Here is a 16,794-nt window from a genome sequence, read left to right as displayed (position 1 = left end):
CGTAAAAAAAGGATATTAATTGCAATTCTTATTTGTTTCGAAGAATTAAATGTAAAAGGAGAAAACTATTTGCAGATTGTAGGATAAATAAATGAAATTTCATAAAAAAATGAAAATTGTTTCAATTCTTTGTAACTGCTGTAACTGTAAGAGAAATTGCTTTAATTTCATTCTCTTAATTTTTTTAAAAGAATTTTCTTTTAATTTTTCAATCATTAAAAAGCTTAATTTGAGTTTCAAATCTTGGAAAAAAATGTTTTCCAGCTCTTCCAGAATTATTTCTATATTCATATTAAATATTCGCCTTTTAATGGTTCCTCGCATTTCTTTTTTTTTTATCTTCTCTTCTTATCATTAACGCCATACAACGATCTCTTTACCAATTTGTACCAGTGTAGGATTTCTGATTTATGGGTACTCTGTCGCAAAGATGCGGCGGAATGGGTCGTCTTGTTATGCTGTGGAAAGTTCTGTAGGCCTCTTTAGCCCGTTCAAGGGGTAGGAGAGGCTCCCCCTTGGCTTTCGCCCCCTCAACGAGGCGTTCACTGAACCGCCCAAAAGCCGTATCAGTGGCTGCAGCCTCCTCCTCCATAATTCGGTTTGTGAATGCTATTTCCTCCTGCCGCTCGCGCCGTTCACGTTCGCGCTTTTCCGCCACTTGCCGGTCGAGAGCTTCACGATGCCGGCGTGCCGCCTCCATACGTTCCCTCGTCTCCATCTCGTGGTGTTTTGCTGTTACGTGGAAATTCTCGAGGCGATTTTCCACCGAGAGACGGCGCTCGGCCAGCTCTTGAGCTTTCCTCGCGCGGAGACACTGCAAATCCTCCATTTGAGCTTCAAAGCGTTCACGTTTGAGCTTTCGCACGGCTTCGCGCTCTTTTTCCTGCTTCCGCCGGAAATTCTCATCTTGATCTGCAATAGCACGTCTCATGAGCCCTTCCTCAATTTCCTCAGTCTTTGGTTGAATCTCTAAGAATTGATGAGCAATGATGGATTTGAGTTGTTCACGTTGTGAGCACTTTTCCCGCGCTTTTTCCTGCAGGAAGTTGGAAATTCTCTTCCTGCCTTCGTCGTACAAGTCAATCATTCGATCATGAATAGCATCCTTCATTTTATCTCCTGCAAAGTATAAATTTATTGCCAAGATTAGGGGCTGTGTGTATGTGTAATAATTTGAGTAATAAAATTAATACATTTCGCTTACTTTTGAGCATATCATCTTTGATTTTAATGGCCTCAAGAGCATGCCTATGAACCATTTGTCGCCTCTTTCTCTCCTGCTCACGGTGAGCTTGTGCCTCTGCTGTCCAATCCTCATCCTTCATTTGCTCAAGTACCTGCTCCAGGCGCATTTGTTGCTCCCTCTCCATTCTCCGGGCATTTTCGCGCTCCTCAATAAGCCCCTGAAGATCCTTCTTATACTCCGCAGTGCGTCTCCGTGCCTCGTATGCCCTCTGACGCTGCTCCTCGCACCACTGTTGACTCTGCATCAGCAATTCCCCAGCCGTCTCGGTGCGTCTCTGCTGACGCATCATTCTCACCTGCTGCATCTCATGCCGTTGCTTTTCCTGCACCTTCAGCACTTCACCGAGAAGGGCGGCACTCTGAAGCTCTCGTGGCTTTTCCGTGTCACGCCAAATGATTTTCTCAACATCCTCAATGGCTCTGCGTCGTTCTTCGGCATTCATCTGTGCAAATTTTCTGTACATTTCCTCACGATGAGTGGTTTTCTCCACTACCTCACCTTTCGCACTCGCATCACTTCTTTTCTCCGCCCTCATTGCACTTTTTTGCCACTTTTCACGCAACTTCTGTGACTCGTCACGCAAATAATTGCGATATCTATTTTCACGCTCAATGGCTGATTTGTACTTTTCATCGTGATGTGCTTTACGAGCTGTTTCTTTGGCTTTTTGAAAATCCAGAAAATCCGAAAAGTTGTTGAATTTTCTTGGCATTTTGAGGAAGTTTTTCTTATTGAAAGCTTATTGAAAGTAGTTGTTTGGTGGACGTATACAAATAGGGCTGGTGATATAGCAACGTAATAAATAGCAACAGGTTGATTAAAAGTTAATTCATGGCGACGAGAGGAAAATAAGTCTTTGTGTAGGAGGTAGAGGAGGAAGCGTGAATTGCAACCATTGTCAGAGTGAAAGTTTTTAAAGAGGAGATTTTTTGGAAAGTAAGTAATTTTAAATAATTTCTGAACAGAAATGATAATTTTAAAATGACTGAATTCTCTAAATTTTAAATTAAACTGCTTTTATATTTAACTGAAATTGCAAACAATTGACTGGTTGACTCTGCTCTGGAGAACTCAGCTGAGGGTTTGGTAAATAGAAAGAATGAGAAGTGAAACATTTTGTGCATTAACTGCGTACTTATGGCTGGACTAGTGGAAAGAAAATAATTTTCTTTACATTTAAATTGAATATTTTAAATATTTCTTATTCCACAAATTAATAAAATATTTTTTTAACGTTTTTTTTTTTAACTAATTAAGTTCTAAAATTAATTTTATTCTGTATAATATCCTTTGCGATCTCTTTTGAAAAACCCCCAAATTTTCATTCCTATTATTAGTCAAATGAAAGCTTATCCTTCCATGTATAACAATCGAGAGCTTTCATACTAAATAAGTAAGTATGAAAATAGGTTGAAAACAGAAGAGCAGAATAATGGCGAGGAAATTGCAAAATGAAGTGATACTGACGGAATTATTTATGCTTAACTACATTATGGGATTTTAATTGCATTGTGAGCACGTTCTCGCGGAACATGCCATGATAACGATGTTGGTGGAACCTACATGAGGGCAAATTGGTTGCGGGTGAAAAGATCGTCACTTAAGCGCACCTCCCTGTTCATGAGGGAGGATTTACGTTGAACAGGTGTAAAGTATCAAATTGGAGGAGGCTACAAAATGATTAGGGGAAGAATATCCCCCAAAATTCATTTCTATTGCTCCGTTTAATTCAACGCAATTATATTGCCTAATGGAATAATTCTTTAATTGCACAAATTTCTTTCGAAATTACCTCCAACGCCCTTTTATTTAAAAGAAAATTGTAATCTCAATTCTATTGACATTTTGTTCTTATTATTTAAATATTTTAACGAGTAAAGACTTGTTGCTCTAAATTCAACATCACTTCCATTGAGAATACCTCCAAAAACATTTGCAGAAGGGATTGATTTGAATTTCGGGAGTTGCTGCAGAGAAACTCACTTCTCTCTGTAAAAGTACATTAAACCCCTCTTGTTGTGCGCTGTTCTCCATGGAAATAACTTATTCTTCCATGAACTGCATCGGTGTGGTTGATAAATAATTCAAGCGACCCGTATAGCGCACCTTCTTAACACCTGCACAGTTTGATTTTCATTTTGTAAGAATTTCATCAAAGAAAATTCCAGGTGGATGATAAAAAATGTACCAAAAAACCTTCGCTAAGGAACTCCAGAGGCTTCATTTATGCTCACAAAGCTGCAAGAGTACATAGAAATTGTCTTAAATATGTTGATGAAATTTGCGGATGCAATTTGAACGTCTTTTGTGAATTTTAGGAATTAATTAAATATTAAACTTTCAGCAAAATGCAGAGGCAATTTAACCAACTTTTCCAAGCAGGTGATAAGATGACGAGTTTAGTTGCTTATTTAATTATATACAATTTAGAACTTTTGGGTGAATAATCACGAATATTATGAAAATATATAAATAAATTGGTTTTGAACTGAAACGTTCTCAAAGAATTTTTGCTCATTTTTCTCAAAGAATCATTAAAAAGCAATAGCAAAAGAAAATCTTTTATGAATTTTTCTCTTTTCGGTTTCTCATTATAAAAGGAAGTTCCCAAGGTAGTTCCTATTTGAATGAGATATTTTACGCAAGAGAGGATTAATAATGCTTTCGTAATTCCGTGGGGGAGTGGAACATGCAAAAACATCAAATTACCATCATTTAGTGCATTTTTGCTCATCTGCCTTTCACTTGGTCTTTCGCCATGCCGCTGTATAACTCATCCAACGGGCGGCGTGGGGTGTACCCCAGAGGACATCATTTAGATGTAATTGTAATGGGGGGTAAAATGTTCTGTGTGGTCACCATTAAATTGCATTAAGTTACACAACCCTTATACATAGCAGAGTGTTCGTATTTAATCTACATGTCAAACAATGCATCCTAACTTCCCATGACGATTTACTGTGAGCTCAAACGTTGCAAATAAATACATTTTCCCCGTTCACAAACTACTTTTAATTTATTCTGACATGAGAAGTATTTGTAACGAATTTTTTTGAATATATTTTGCTGAATGTTTCAGTTTAAATAAAATTAGAAAATGCAAACAAGACCACATTTTCGCATTGAGAGTTTAGGAATAAATTAGCACCTTTCTGGGTGTCGAATAAATTTGTCTCAAAGAATAATTTTCACGTAATTCTTGTGAGTTAAAATGTTGTGCGTTAAGACAAGCGCTGAGAGGTTTATTTAGCAGATTAAAGCTTAATGCCTTCCACGACTGTTTACCAGCTGGAGTGAAGGAAAATTGAGATTTTCATTCGGAAGAATTATGTCATTTTTATCTTGAAGCATCCACCCATCATCACCTCAGACTAGTTCAGTGGAACGACGTCTTGGGGAAAAGTACTGACCTTACAGAACCTACACAGACGTCAAGAAAATTTTTCCACGTTTTGCATTAATGTAAATATTTTTTTCTCCATCACACCGTGGAATTCCTCAATCTTGCGAATTGTTTTGATGGAAAAAAGCGTGAAGAGAGTTGCTCAATATGACAGAATGGTCACGTTTGTGCTCAGGTGAATTATTACAAGCTCTTGTACTCACAGTTTAAACAAACAAACAATCACGATCAGCTTTCTCCATAACATCCTCTAAATCCTTTTTCCATTTACTCAAGTAATCCCAAGAATCAACGTAAGTCTCTTGTTACGAAATCAAGTTCACGATCTTGCTTCGTGCTCAACAAATCAAATATTATGCGTGCGAGATCAGGAGTTTCTCTAAATGCTATCACAACATGTCTTAATCTCCATTGCTCTAAATTACACAGGGTTTGTTTAATATATACCCAAAAGTTCCCCAAAAGAAATCAGTTCATATCGCGCATGACGTCGTCCAGATGGATAAATATTTGGGATAGCACGCAGAGAATCCCCCGAAAAATGTTTTTACAACGCGGTTGATGAAATAAATCACACAAAAAAACATTTTAAAATGCATTCAAAAATCAAATTTATTACCTTTTTATCTCGCCGGAAAATAAATATTTTTGTGAGATAATAAAGAACGTCTTAAAATTTTATCACAAGAATAACAATTGAGATTAAGAAGGTATTAAATTTTATTTAAATGTGCTTCAAAATCAAGTTCAACGTACGTGTATGTGTTGAGGGCTTCTCAAAGGGAACAATTTCTTCATCCGAACATCTTCAACATATTGCAGAGAAAAGTAAAAAAAAAAAACGATGCATTAAACATCGCCTTTTGGTTGAATAAATCATCGATGTGAGAAGAAAAGTAGAAGATTGGATGGGGAAAGCCAAAGAGCCAAAGCTCAGAGACTGAATGAAAATGAAAGGAATATCAAAAGGTACATAGTTGGATGATTTGAGTATTAAAAAGAAATTGAAATATTTTTTTATGGTTTGTTCACTGTTTTTGTCGGATTTGGAAAATGCTATCGAAAGGAAATCAATAAAATTTTACGCTTCATCGAATTTCCCAAAAAAAAAGAACCAGGTCGACGAGAAAAATCATGCAGAGTTATCCATGGAGTTATCTGAGGCGAGGGATGAAAGGTGAATAGGTGAGAATGTGGTCCATGTGGTCATTATAAATTAATTTTAATATTTCGTGCTTTGAGTTGGAGTTTTGTGGAAAATCTCTACACTTCTTGCTCTAAGAAATCTTTGTAAAAAATTGTTTGATTTTTGGATCAATTTTGCCACAATATTTATAAATCTTAATATATAAAGCTGAAAATGTTTGTTTGTCTGTCTGTGGCACATGAACTCCTCCGAAACGGCTGGGCCGATCTTGATGAAATTTGGTAGGGGGGTAGAGGGGGTCAATACGAGTTGCAAGCGCTATATGGGATTCCGCCCCAACCCCCCTTTATAGCGCCCCCACAGAAAAATTGATTTTTTCCCATTTTCTACCTGTTAAAGGGTCAGATAACGGGAATTTTTTATTTTTAGAATTTTTCGGGGTACCGTATTATTCATCCCCCCTACTAATATACGCCCCCTTTTATAGCTTAAAATGGAGTTTGCTCACACATGATTGGGGGCTCGGGTTGACTAGTAAATAATAAATCTGTAAAAAAAATATTTTATTTATAGTCAAGAAAATAAAAGATTCACAAATTATTAAATAAAAATCAAATTTTCACCAATAAAATAACATTAAAAGAAGCAATAAATTCTAAGAAAATTCATATACCCCATCCTCCCCTATCTAGCATTTTTACACCAACCCCTCCCACAGAAATGTCTTTCGTCCTCCTTATTAATGTATATCATCTTGTTCAACTTGAGGTGAATTTTGACTTTATTTACTTCTCGCACTTTTTCCACATAATTTTTTCATCCTTCCACCCCAATAAGGCTGATCCCTCCTCAACTTCTTTTGCTGCGAAACAAACCGTGAAAATGTTGAATTTTTTTTATCAATTGCCAAACAGAAAGTTTTTCTTATATTTCTACGAATTCTAAAAATGAGCTTTTGGGACTTTTTTTCTTCCTCAAATCATTCTCACAAGAAGGTCCAAATAATTAAGAAAACTCCTTTGTTCACGAAAAAAATAAGAAATTAATAGATTCTTGGGAAAATTAAGAGAAAGAAAATCGACTTATTAGCTTTTTAATGCCTCAAAAAATAAATTAAGCATTCCACAAAAAGGCCTTAAAAGTCACAAAATTTAAATTGAGCACCACTTAACCGTGTAGAAAAAAAAAACGTAAAGAATATTCCCTTTTGGTCCTAATGCTGTGAAAACAACTTTACTTTAATTTTATGTAAATTTATAATCACGGGTATTTACTTCCCTGAAGTGAAAGCTTTCAAGTTCAATCAGTTTAATAAAAAAAAACGCTTTTCATCTTGCCGTAAAGGGGGCGGGTAAACAGAGCTTATGACGAAAGGTAAGAATAAAAGAAGAGCCAAAAAAAAGTTCCAACAGGGAAAAAATCCCCAAAATAGGAGGCAAATTTTCATGTCTCGAACGCGCAAAATATGAGCATAATAGGATTATCATAGCAGAGTGCCGAAGCTCCCAAATAGGTGCAATTTTCCGATAATAATAGCATTTCCCACACCCCAAGTGCAATAATTGATTTTAGTTGATTTGCAAAACTTTCCATCTGAGTGGCTTTTCTTCATTTTCGACCCACAATTGAATGCTCTGTGCTCAGGCAAAGAGACCAGACACCACCACCCAGTTAATCATATTTTGATGTACGTCTCCTTATTTTCCGTTCTGTCTCTGTCCTCCTATTTTTGTTCTCCCGGAGCGGCGGAGAGGGGTGGAAAATCTCCTCGCTTTTGTGAGGCATTGTGAGTCTTGATTTGAAATTGGAGGATTAAATTTCATTCGCATGGTACGAATGCGAGCAAAATCGTATTTGTTTCCCTCAACTGAAATGATTAATTACCTATGATACACAATGTAATTAATTTAATTATATTCTATATCTTTCCAACACTTTATTGAGCATCTCTCTCAGCCCACACATTATTATCCCCTCACCCCTTCTTGTCGAAAAAAAGGGTGGCCTTTTATACAGCACAGATTTAATTGCACCCCCCTTGAGTTAGGCGTGAATGTGGATGGAAATGCGGGGATTTTTTACGAATTCTTCTGCGAAAAAACATAACAAAATTAAGCCTAAAAGAGCTTTTCGTGCTAATGTTTAGCAATTTTAGTATTTTTCACTCTTTTTCCGGGAAAGATTATCCGCCCATTTTTCACGCAAAAAAAAAAATAAAACATTATCAAATGGATGCAGAGAATGCAACAAGTTGTTGGTGCTATTCCTGAAGATTAATGTGCTAAACTTTGCCAAATGCTCCATACACTTCAAATCACCTAATGGATGAATAGTTGTACAAGCCACAGGGTACAAGGCGATATCAATTCTCATGAGATTTCAACAATTTAAATTTAATTTATTGCCCGGAAAATCAGAAAGCATGTTTTTGAATTTAAGGGGGAAATTTAAAGGACTTCATGTACAACGAATGATGAAAATTCTTGTTCTATTAAATTACAATAATAAAGAATTTTATCAATTTGAAGAAATGTTTAAATATACCTGAAGAAAGGGATAACAGCCTCCGAAAAAAAGTATTTTCTGAAATTCCTTAAAAGAAAATTAAGAAATAAAATAAAAAATGGTTTATTTGAATGGATAACAAGGTTAAGAGTTGGCTAAAAGTTTTGTTTAATAGTTTAAAATTATTTAAAGGTAAAAAAAAACATTCTAAGTTTCAGTAAATATTTCATTTCAACGTGTCTAATGTTTTTTATTGTCTCCATTTGTTCTATTATTCTCATATTTTTTAGGCCACCTATAAAAAAAATTAAATGTTATTCTAGCTAATTTGCTGCAGTTAGAACTTACAGCATAGAGAATAAAAATAAATCTTCTTAAGAACTTTTATTAGAGCAAGATTTAATCAAAATCTGACCTTCAAAATCAGACTTACAGACTTCATCATCACTCATAAATCTCAATAAATTTGTCTTCTCTTTCACGTAAATTTTAATCAAATAAACTTAAATTTAAATTTATATTGAAACCCCATCTCGATAGATTATTTGATAAGAATTGTTAGATAAAGAAAATGCAAAGAGACTTTGAGTGAGAATAACAAGAAAAAAATCGAAGAATGAATCTCCAAGATAGAGGGCAAATTGATCGTTGTCATTACTGGATTTCAAACACTGCTGCTGCTGCTGCATATCCGTATTTGGAGAAGGAAAGCTCCTCCTGGGCGGAAAATCAACTTCATGGGATTATGTAAACTTTTTCTCCGTCCATCTGACTTTTCTTCCACTTCGTCATTCTCCTTATCAACCCCCAAACATTCTCACTTCTCACACCCTTCCACTCGTCATGGTGGAGAAGAGCCTTGCTCTGTGGGGTAGTCTCTGTCAAGAAATCTTCACATACCGCAAGAAAAAGCATCATTGTCTCATCATCCTTAACTCCTCTTTCTTAAATAATCTATCGTTGTTATTTTAAATTAGTCCGTTAAGGGGTTTCGGTGAATAGCACTGAAGAGAGAGGACAAAGTGACGAAAACACTTCTATTAATCAAAAAGTGAATGGCCATGTGGGCGTGGGTAACCCTGTTAAGTGGCAAAAGGTACTAAAGCAGACTTTGCTGGGTATTAAAAATTAATTGAAAGTCCCCTCGCACCTTGCTGGTGTGATGCTTGGCAAACTGCCGCCAGTCATTACGTTTAAATGAATAGTAAATTCAACATGAAATAATTATATCAAAACCCTCATCCAAGCCCTCTCCCGTATAGTATTTACTGCAACCTAAACGACCACAAATGGATGCTGCGACAATATAGCATCAAAATCATCAAACCTACCCCCCCCGGTCGCATTGAAAAGCTCCAAAACTTACATGAGACACACACACAGAATTGTTTCAATTTGAGACTTAAATAGAGAAATAAACAATCCCCCTTCCGGGAGCTTTTCCTTTTCTGGGCGCATTATCTGCGAGTTCTTCGCGTGTCTTGTGAGATTGGATAATAAATTGCGCTGTGAGGAGCGTAAAGTGCTTGTAGCACATCAAATAAGAAGTTGTTCTAAGGTGAAGCCTGGGGGGTTTGGAATAAAAATGTAAATTCATACTCAAGACAATAAATAATCGTGAAGGAAAATGTGAAAAATTGATAAATAGATTCTTTAAAATTCGCACACATGATAAAATACAACATGCTCGAATTTATAGACTTCTTGTTGCGAAAATGTTCACCTCGGGAAAAGTTATCTGTTCTCCCGGATTTTTCAAACATTTTTCCGTCAATTTAGACAAGTTATTGCAAGTAATTTTTCCCCGTAGCGAGATTGTTTGTTAAATCAGTTAAAGCCGATGTGCAATGATTAAATTTTGTTGGAATGACTAAAATCACAAAATTTGCTCAATGTTAAACAAATGATTGATGGGAAATAAATTGAATTTAATATATATATGTAGGTAGATATCAAATTGCATTAATCCCTTTGATTCAATGATATTCCCATTTAGTTCAATTTCAATGCATTGCCATGCTATCCATTAGCATTATTATTATCAAATACACATAACATTTTCAACATTACTTCCGATGCTAATATCTTTGGGCAAAATTCAAAAATTTTTATGTTTTTTGTAAAAGGGGAGTTTATCTGAAAAAAAATCGAATGGTCGTATTCTAGAATATGAGTTTTTAGATCTTGAATAAATCTTTGCTAAAGTTTTAAGATAAAATAATTAAACAAATAACGTTAGAATTCAGACAAATATTTTAATTTTGTAGAGAATATTCAAAAATATTCGGAATGATTGAGAACATTCAATTTTATATCCGGAATAAATATAGAAAAAGACAAAGATTTGATTTATTAGAAGCATATTCAATTGCAAAATCACATAATCCGCATAAGGTGCATAAAATGTTTACAATGTGATAGAAAAATTACGATGTTATATCGCGTAACATATAATAAAACAAATGCATGATATTAAAATAATTAAATCAAAAGGAATCCTAAATATTGACCAGATAAACACCCCTTTGACATTCTTCGCTGAACTTTTTAAACTAATTTTGATTGATGTGTGCTGCATATAAAAATTTTCCAACCTGTGTGGTAAATTTAACTATTTTGCAAAAAAAAAGTATAGGTATGTAATTTAACCCAAAAAGAGAAGAAAAAAAGGTATTTAATTCTGCAAATTATTTATCTCAGTAATTCCTTACTTTGTGGTGCTATTTTATTGCTCATTATTGTTAAGTAAACACAGATTAGCTCACTTTTAGCTCCTCCTATTTCCTTAAAGTTGAGATTTTAGCTAAGCCCCATTGGCTCATTTATTTGAGAGAAATTTTCCCAAAGAGTAAGACAAATATTTAATTTTATGCTTAACTCACCTTGAGAAGAAATAAGATCAGAACACCAAACGATCATGCCTAGAATGAGTGAGAACCCAAAAGGAGGATAATCCCTGACAAAACAGAATAGACTAAAACCTTATATGGCAAGAGCACAAACATTTGAACAATTTATGGAACAAGTGTCGTTAATGTTATCTTTTCGCGAAGAAGTTTATGGTCTTGTGATTTACGAAAGAAACATTCAAAAACAACACGATCTGTCGACGATCCCCACAATGTCTTTACCCAGTCTTAGTTGCTGAAAATGTGACACGGGAAAACCATGTGGATTTGAAGCTGCGAGGGGAATAGACGTCAGCAATGACGACACTCTTTGTGGTGTCAAAATAAATAAATCAAGTGGTTGAAATTCATGGCTTTGGAGGTTTTTTTTTCTTTTTTCTTTCAAAGGAGAATCTTGCGCAGACTTTATCCTTCTTTTGGCTAACAGACTGTCGTCTTATCGGCGAGGGATTTGTGCCATCGGGGGGCAACGCATTCAATGAAATCGTTATAGGATGCCTTTTTATTTTCCCGCCATTCACACGTTATTTTATTTTACGAAATCACTCAATCGTACTCATGGGGCTCATTGGGAGGTGGGTGGTTTCTGTGGGGAGTTATTGTAGAAATTCTTTTATACGATGTAACTGCAGAACTGAGATTAACCACTTAAACCAAATATGAAATTGAATTTAATATCTGATTACAAGTTGAGAGCTTCCCGTAGGCATCACTGTGAGGAAATGTTTTAAAAGTCACATGAATGTGTGTTCAATAAAACCCATAAAATGAGTTTTAAAGCTTCTAAATTCAATAGAAAGCTCACTCCTGTGCTTTTTCTCTCTCTCTCTCTCTCGTTCTTCTTTTCCATGCGTCTCTTCATTAACCTCCGAGCATTGTTGCAAATATTTATATTAGAAAATTTATATTACAATTTTCCCTGCAAATATGATGAATAAAATATGAGAAAAATGGTTCAAGAATCAAAGGAAAATACATAAAATGCGATTTAAATGAAAGACAAGATAAGGAGCTTTTATGCATTAAAGCTTTCAAAAGTCATTCTTTTGCAAATCATCGCATAATGTGGCTTTTCTGTGGAAATTCTCCTACACTAAATCCTCATCAGTCCCTACGCGTCGTTTCAATTTTCAATGCAAGGAACCTCACTAATTCCACGGTTAAGACGCAAGAAAGAAACGTACCAAAATGTTGTTGCGAATTTAACTCGCGTAAGAGTTTTGAGCTAAATCCACAAAGAACGAAAAATGAATCTCAAGATCATTTGGTGTTGTGAGAAAGCATAAATTCCCATGCGATGTTTTTCCATTTCACCCTTTAACGACAAATAGTAAAATTTTACAGTTTTCACTTCGCCTGTGTGTGGAGAATTAAAGCTGCAAAATGTGAGATTCATTTCGCACCAAATTTCATTTCGCAATAAAAAGGAAATAGAAAAACATATTATTGGTCAATTTTATTACTCTCCTGGCGCACTATTGTGGAGATTATATGTTGTTTCCCTTGTTGCAGGAGCTCTTGAAGTACTTAAGAATCCGAAGAATTGAAATTATTCTTCGAGATGAAAATTATTCTTCGAGAAGAAAATCATTCTTCAAGAAGAAAATCATTGTTTGAAGGGAATATTATCCAGGAAAAAGGATTGAGAGAAGCTTAACAAGTTAATTGTAAAAATCCCCACAGAAAACTTATATTTCCTCAATTTTTAAGAAATCAATTAATGCATAAATTTGAAATGGAAATTTTATTGAAGAAAAATTTTTCTCAAATGTTGAAAAATCAAAAATTGATTACATGCCTCAATGGGCTTTAATTAATTTATACTGGCTTGAAATTGATTTGCTTCCAAACAACAACAATTTGGAAATTGAAATTTGTCAACAAACATCTCCATTTTACTCTTGTAATGCTAATTTGCCAACCAGTCGTTTGCGGAGGCAAATCCACAAAACCCGATCATAACAAATCTTTAATTAATGCCACAAACACCCAGATTATGATGTTTAAGGGCACATCAACTGGGGCAGAAATAGGAGATACAACAGACCCAATTACAAATTGCATATTTTGCTGCAAATTATTAAATTTTCCCGTGTTTTCCCTGTTTTAAAGCTAATTCTATTTTCTATCTATTAATGCGTAAAGCATATGCGTTAGTGTTTCATTATTTGTGTATTTTATTATATATTTATTTAATTCATTAATTAATGAAGAACATGCCAACATCCCTGCTGATTTCGCTAATGTTTTAATTAAGTAGATAGAAAATAAAGTAATGGATCATCCATAGAAGCATTGATGCATATGCTTTAGAAGAAAGTCAAAGAGTAATACGGGCGTGGTTTAAGCAGATTTGAGCGAATCATTTAGTTTTTTTTTTTTTCAAATCTTTAAATATCAGTGGGAAAATCTTACATTTTCTTTAAAGTTTTCTGCTCTCTCTAATTTTTTCTCTGATTTTCCTCAACTGAGATCAACGTGCGTAACAGTGAATATACTCCTTCGTCTTAACCAATAAATCAGGCAAAGTGTGCCCAAAATTTTCTTACAATTCATCTTCAAACTTTCGTAAGAATTACAAAAAAAAATCCCCAATCATAAGAATAAAAAAAACATTAATTGAGCTTGATTTGATCTCAAGAAAAAATGGAAGAAAGTCTCTCAAAATTGATAAGAACATCACTTAATTTCACGTAAAATTTATTTTGGTATTCCACAGGAGAAACTTCTCCAATCAATTTGATATTCCTCACTTGAGATTGTACTTAATGATGGATGAGAGACTTTCGTAGCACGCAGTTATATACGTCGCTTCCACCCACACAAGGTGGTCGGAGAGATGGGAAATTTGCATAGAGTTCCGTAGTTGATTTTTCCTCCCAATTATTGACTATAGAAATTTGCTAATACGAAGGCATTTTTGGTTGAGTGTATACTTTTCCACGTATTAAGTGGATCCTTCATATAAATAATCCCCATGAGGAGATTATCTACGGAGGGGAAGTTCCTCTGCACGCAATTTATTTCCCATCAATTTATTTCTTTCACGCACAGCGAATTAACTACGGCACATTAGGGATTGTAATATGAGATGAACTGGAAGAACAATCCTTCAGAACAATCATCTGTGTAACGCGGAGGTTGTTTTATGAAATTCCCGCCATAATCCTTATTCATATTTTTTTTTTAATTTCAAAAGAATTTTTCCTTTTATTCATTTAAATAAAATCTTTCATTTAGCTGAACTTATTTTAAAAATTCCCTCCATGAATGAAAAGTTCGGTGGAAAAATGTTGAATGAAAAGAAAACAGTTGAATGTTTGAATTCTTTTTAGGTGGAAGTAACATCCATGCGAGTAGAACCAGAAGTAAAACCTTTTAAGGTATTTCATTTTCATCACATTGAAAGTCAAAAGCAAACTTTTCCTTTAGAAGGATTTAAAAGGTAAGCAATCATATTTCCTGACAAACACACCCCTAAATTGAAGTTAAAGTTCTTCTCAGAAAGGTACCCTGTTCGTATGCATGGTTCAGCAGAAGGATGCAAATATTTGATTAGAGTCGGAAAATTTGACTTTTGGTCAAGGAGCAAAGGGTATGAGAATGGAAAATAATCAAATTGTTTAGACTTCGGGGAAATTTTTCGAAATATTTGTAAATTTTGTTAATTTTCTCTTTTCATTTCGTTTAAAATTCGATTTTTCCAGTGTTCAGTGCAAAGATTTCGTCTTCTATGTATTTTAACAAAAATTAACTCAATTATATCTCCAACTACCCCAGTCTCCCGTGTAGTCTTTCGCAGGAATTTATGGATAAAAACATTGAGAAATAGGTCGATGAAAATATTGCTAAAAATCAATACCAAATTATACTTTCGAGAGCCTCTGAGTCTGGGCACGAAAGACCCCCCGGATGGCGAACTCCATCAGCCAGAAGATGCCCTACAAGGCAAAAACGACGACACTTCCTACCCCCTCTACTTCCTCCCCCGAAAAAAAAGCACGATGTGGCTCATATAATATTCATCAGGGGTAAATTAGTTTTTATTTGCCGACCAGTCAAACTTTCATGAGGCCCTAGAAAAATCTACTATGAGAGATGTTATAGTTTTCTTGCAATATCACCCGGAATGGACCAGCTTTTCCGGATGTTGTGGGTGGATGGGGTGAAATGATGAAGTCGTGGTGTGTGGTTCGAGGGATATTTTACGATTATTGATATAACAACACCATTGCACAAACCCATTCGATTTGTACGTGAGGTCAGTGGGCAAAATTGAGAGGTCGACGATTGTTAAGGGAATTGCACGCAATACTGCAACTATCAATTCACTACGCACAAAAAATAAGAGATTTTCCCAAAGGAAAACTTTCGGATGAATGTCCTGAATAATTCGTTATAGTGTCGTTAGTGCGTGAAATGTAATCTTATGTGTGTTTTTGGGCGGAGAGATTGTGGTTTAATGCTGACACTTGAGAAAATTCCAGTATGTTTCCCCAACATGAAATTTTCATTTGGATTTGTAGGAAAAAGATGGGGCTATGTAGGGGGGAGAAAATGTAAATAGATACGAAGAATATTTTACGCCTCATTTTCCATAATCTATCAGCATGTGGAAGGTTGTGGAAATATCATTAAATATGAAATAGTTTGTGAGAAAATGAATGTCTCCCATGACTCTGTCACATTCCCATCTGAAATCGTATTCAATTTCACCAATTTATCTTTCAATGTAAGTGCTTGAATGGATGGGGGAGGTTGTGGTACAAACACCAATGATGGGGTTGTGCTTCCCCTTTGAGGGTGAGCCACTCGTGTTGCTATTAATAGAGGAATATATAAGAAAGGGGAGCCGATAAATTAAGGTGAATAGGTAAGAATAAAAGGGAAATGAAGATGATGACGATGCAGATATTCTACTGTTCTCGCATCTTCAATTTTTATCCTTAATCCTCCAACATGCAGGCCTCCGTCGTGATCTTGAGAGTCTCACCATCTGTCGATGAACGTCTTTTCTTGGCTTTTTCTCATCAAATCGAAGAAAAGAAACTTTCGGTTATAAATACTTTTCTCAGATGAATAAACATGAAAATTAAAAATAAAAGAATTTTTTTACCTTTGCCTAGAACTTTTCTTAGAACGTGAAACTCGTGTGCAAAATTACGCAAGAAATCTTTAGAATGAAGTCTTTTTCTATAAGGTCTGTATTCCATAAATAAAATTAAATCAATAAATCTTCAATCAAAAAAAGGAAATTCTTAATATTAAAACATTAATCTCAAAGTATTTCCTTAAGAATTATTTCCAAAAATAAATCCCAAAGCAAATGCTTGAGTGTTTAAGGGCTATCTTTGCTGTAAAATCAGTAAGAAAAGTCTAAATAAAGCGAGTGAGCTTTCGCATATAAATGATGATGATGGTATATGAAGGAGGTTGCATGCAGAAGTCGCATTGCAATGCATGAAAAAGTCATTTAGCCCATTTAGCACATTTTTCTCTGTCCCATTTTTAGAGACAGTCCTCTGACAAAAATTCACATTTATAGTTTGTCTTCATGACATTACGCGAATGTGTATAAAATGGG

General features: G+C 35.0%; 2 protein-coding genes across 2 annotated transcripts in view; both read right to left on the bottom strand.

Moving 5' to 3' along the window:
- Positions 1-16,794, bottom strand: part of LOC129788976 (dachshund homolog 2) — a 1,190,888-nt gene that overhangs the window by 392,581 nt on the left and 781,513 nt on the right. The gene's annotated exons all lie outside the window — the stretch shown is intronic.
- Positions 377-1,958, bottom strand: LOC129788379 (apical junction molecule-like). Its single transcript, XM_055824354.1, has 2 exons — positions 1,205-1,958; positions 377-1,119 (listed from the first exon to the last, which is right to left on the bottom strand). The coding sequence occupies exons 1-2, from the start codon at positions 1,956-1,958 to the stop codon at positions 377-379; spliced, it is 1,497 nt and encodes a 498-aa protein (XP_055680329.1).

This window comes from Lutzomyia longipalpis, chromosome 2 (genome assembly GCF_024334085.1).
Source record: "Lutzomyia longipalpis isolate SR_M1_2022 chromosome 2, ASM2433408v1".
In the NCBI taxonomy this organism is placed as follows: domain Eukaryota; kingdom Metazoa; phylum Arthropoda; class Insecta; order Diptera; family Psychodidae; genus Lutzomyia; species Lutzomyia longipalpis.
The sequence above is the reverse complement of the archived record's forward strand: the minus strand, read 5'-3'. Positions and strand labels throughout refer to the sequence as shown.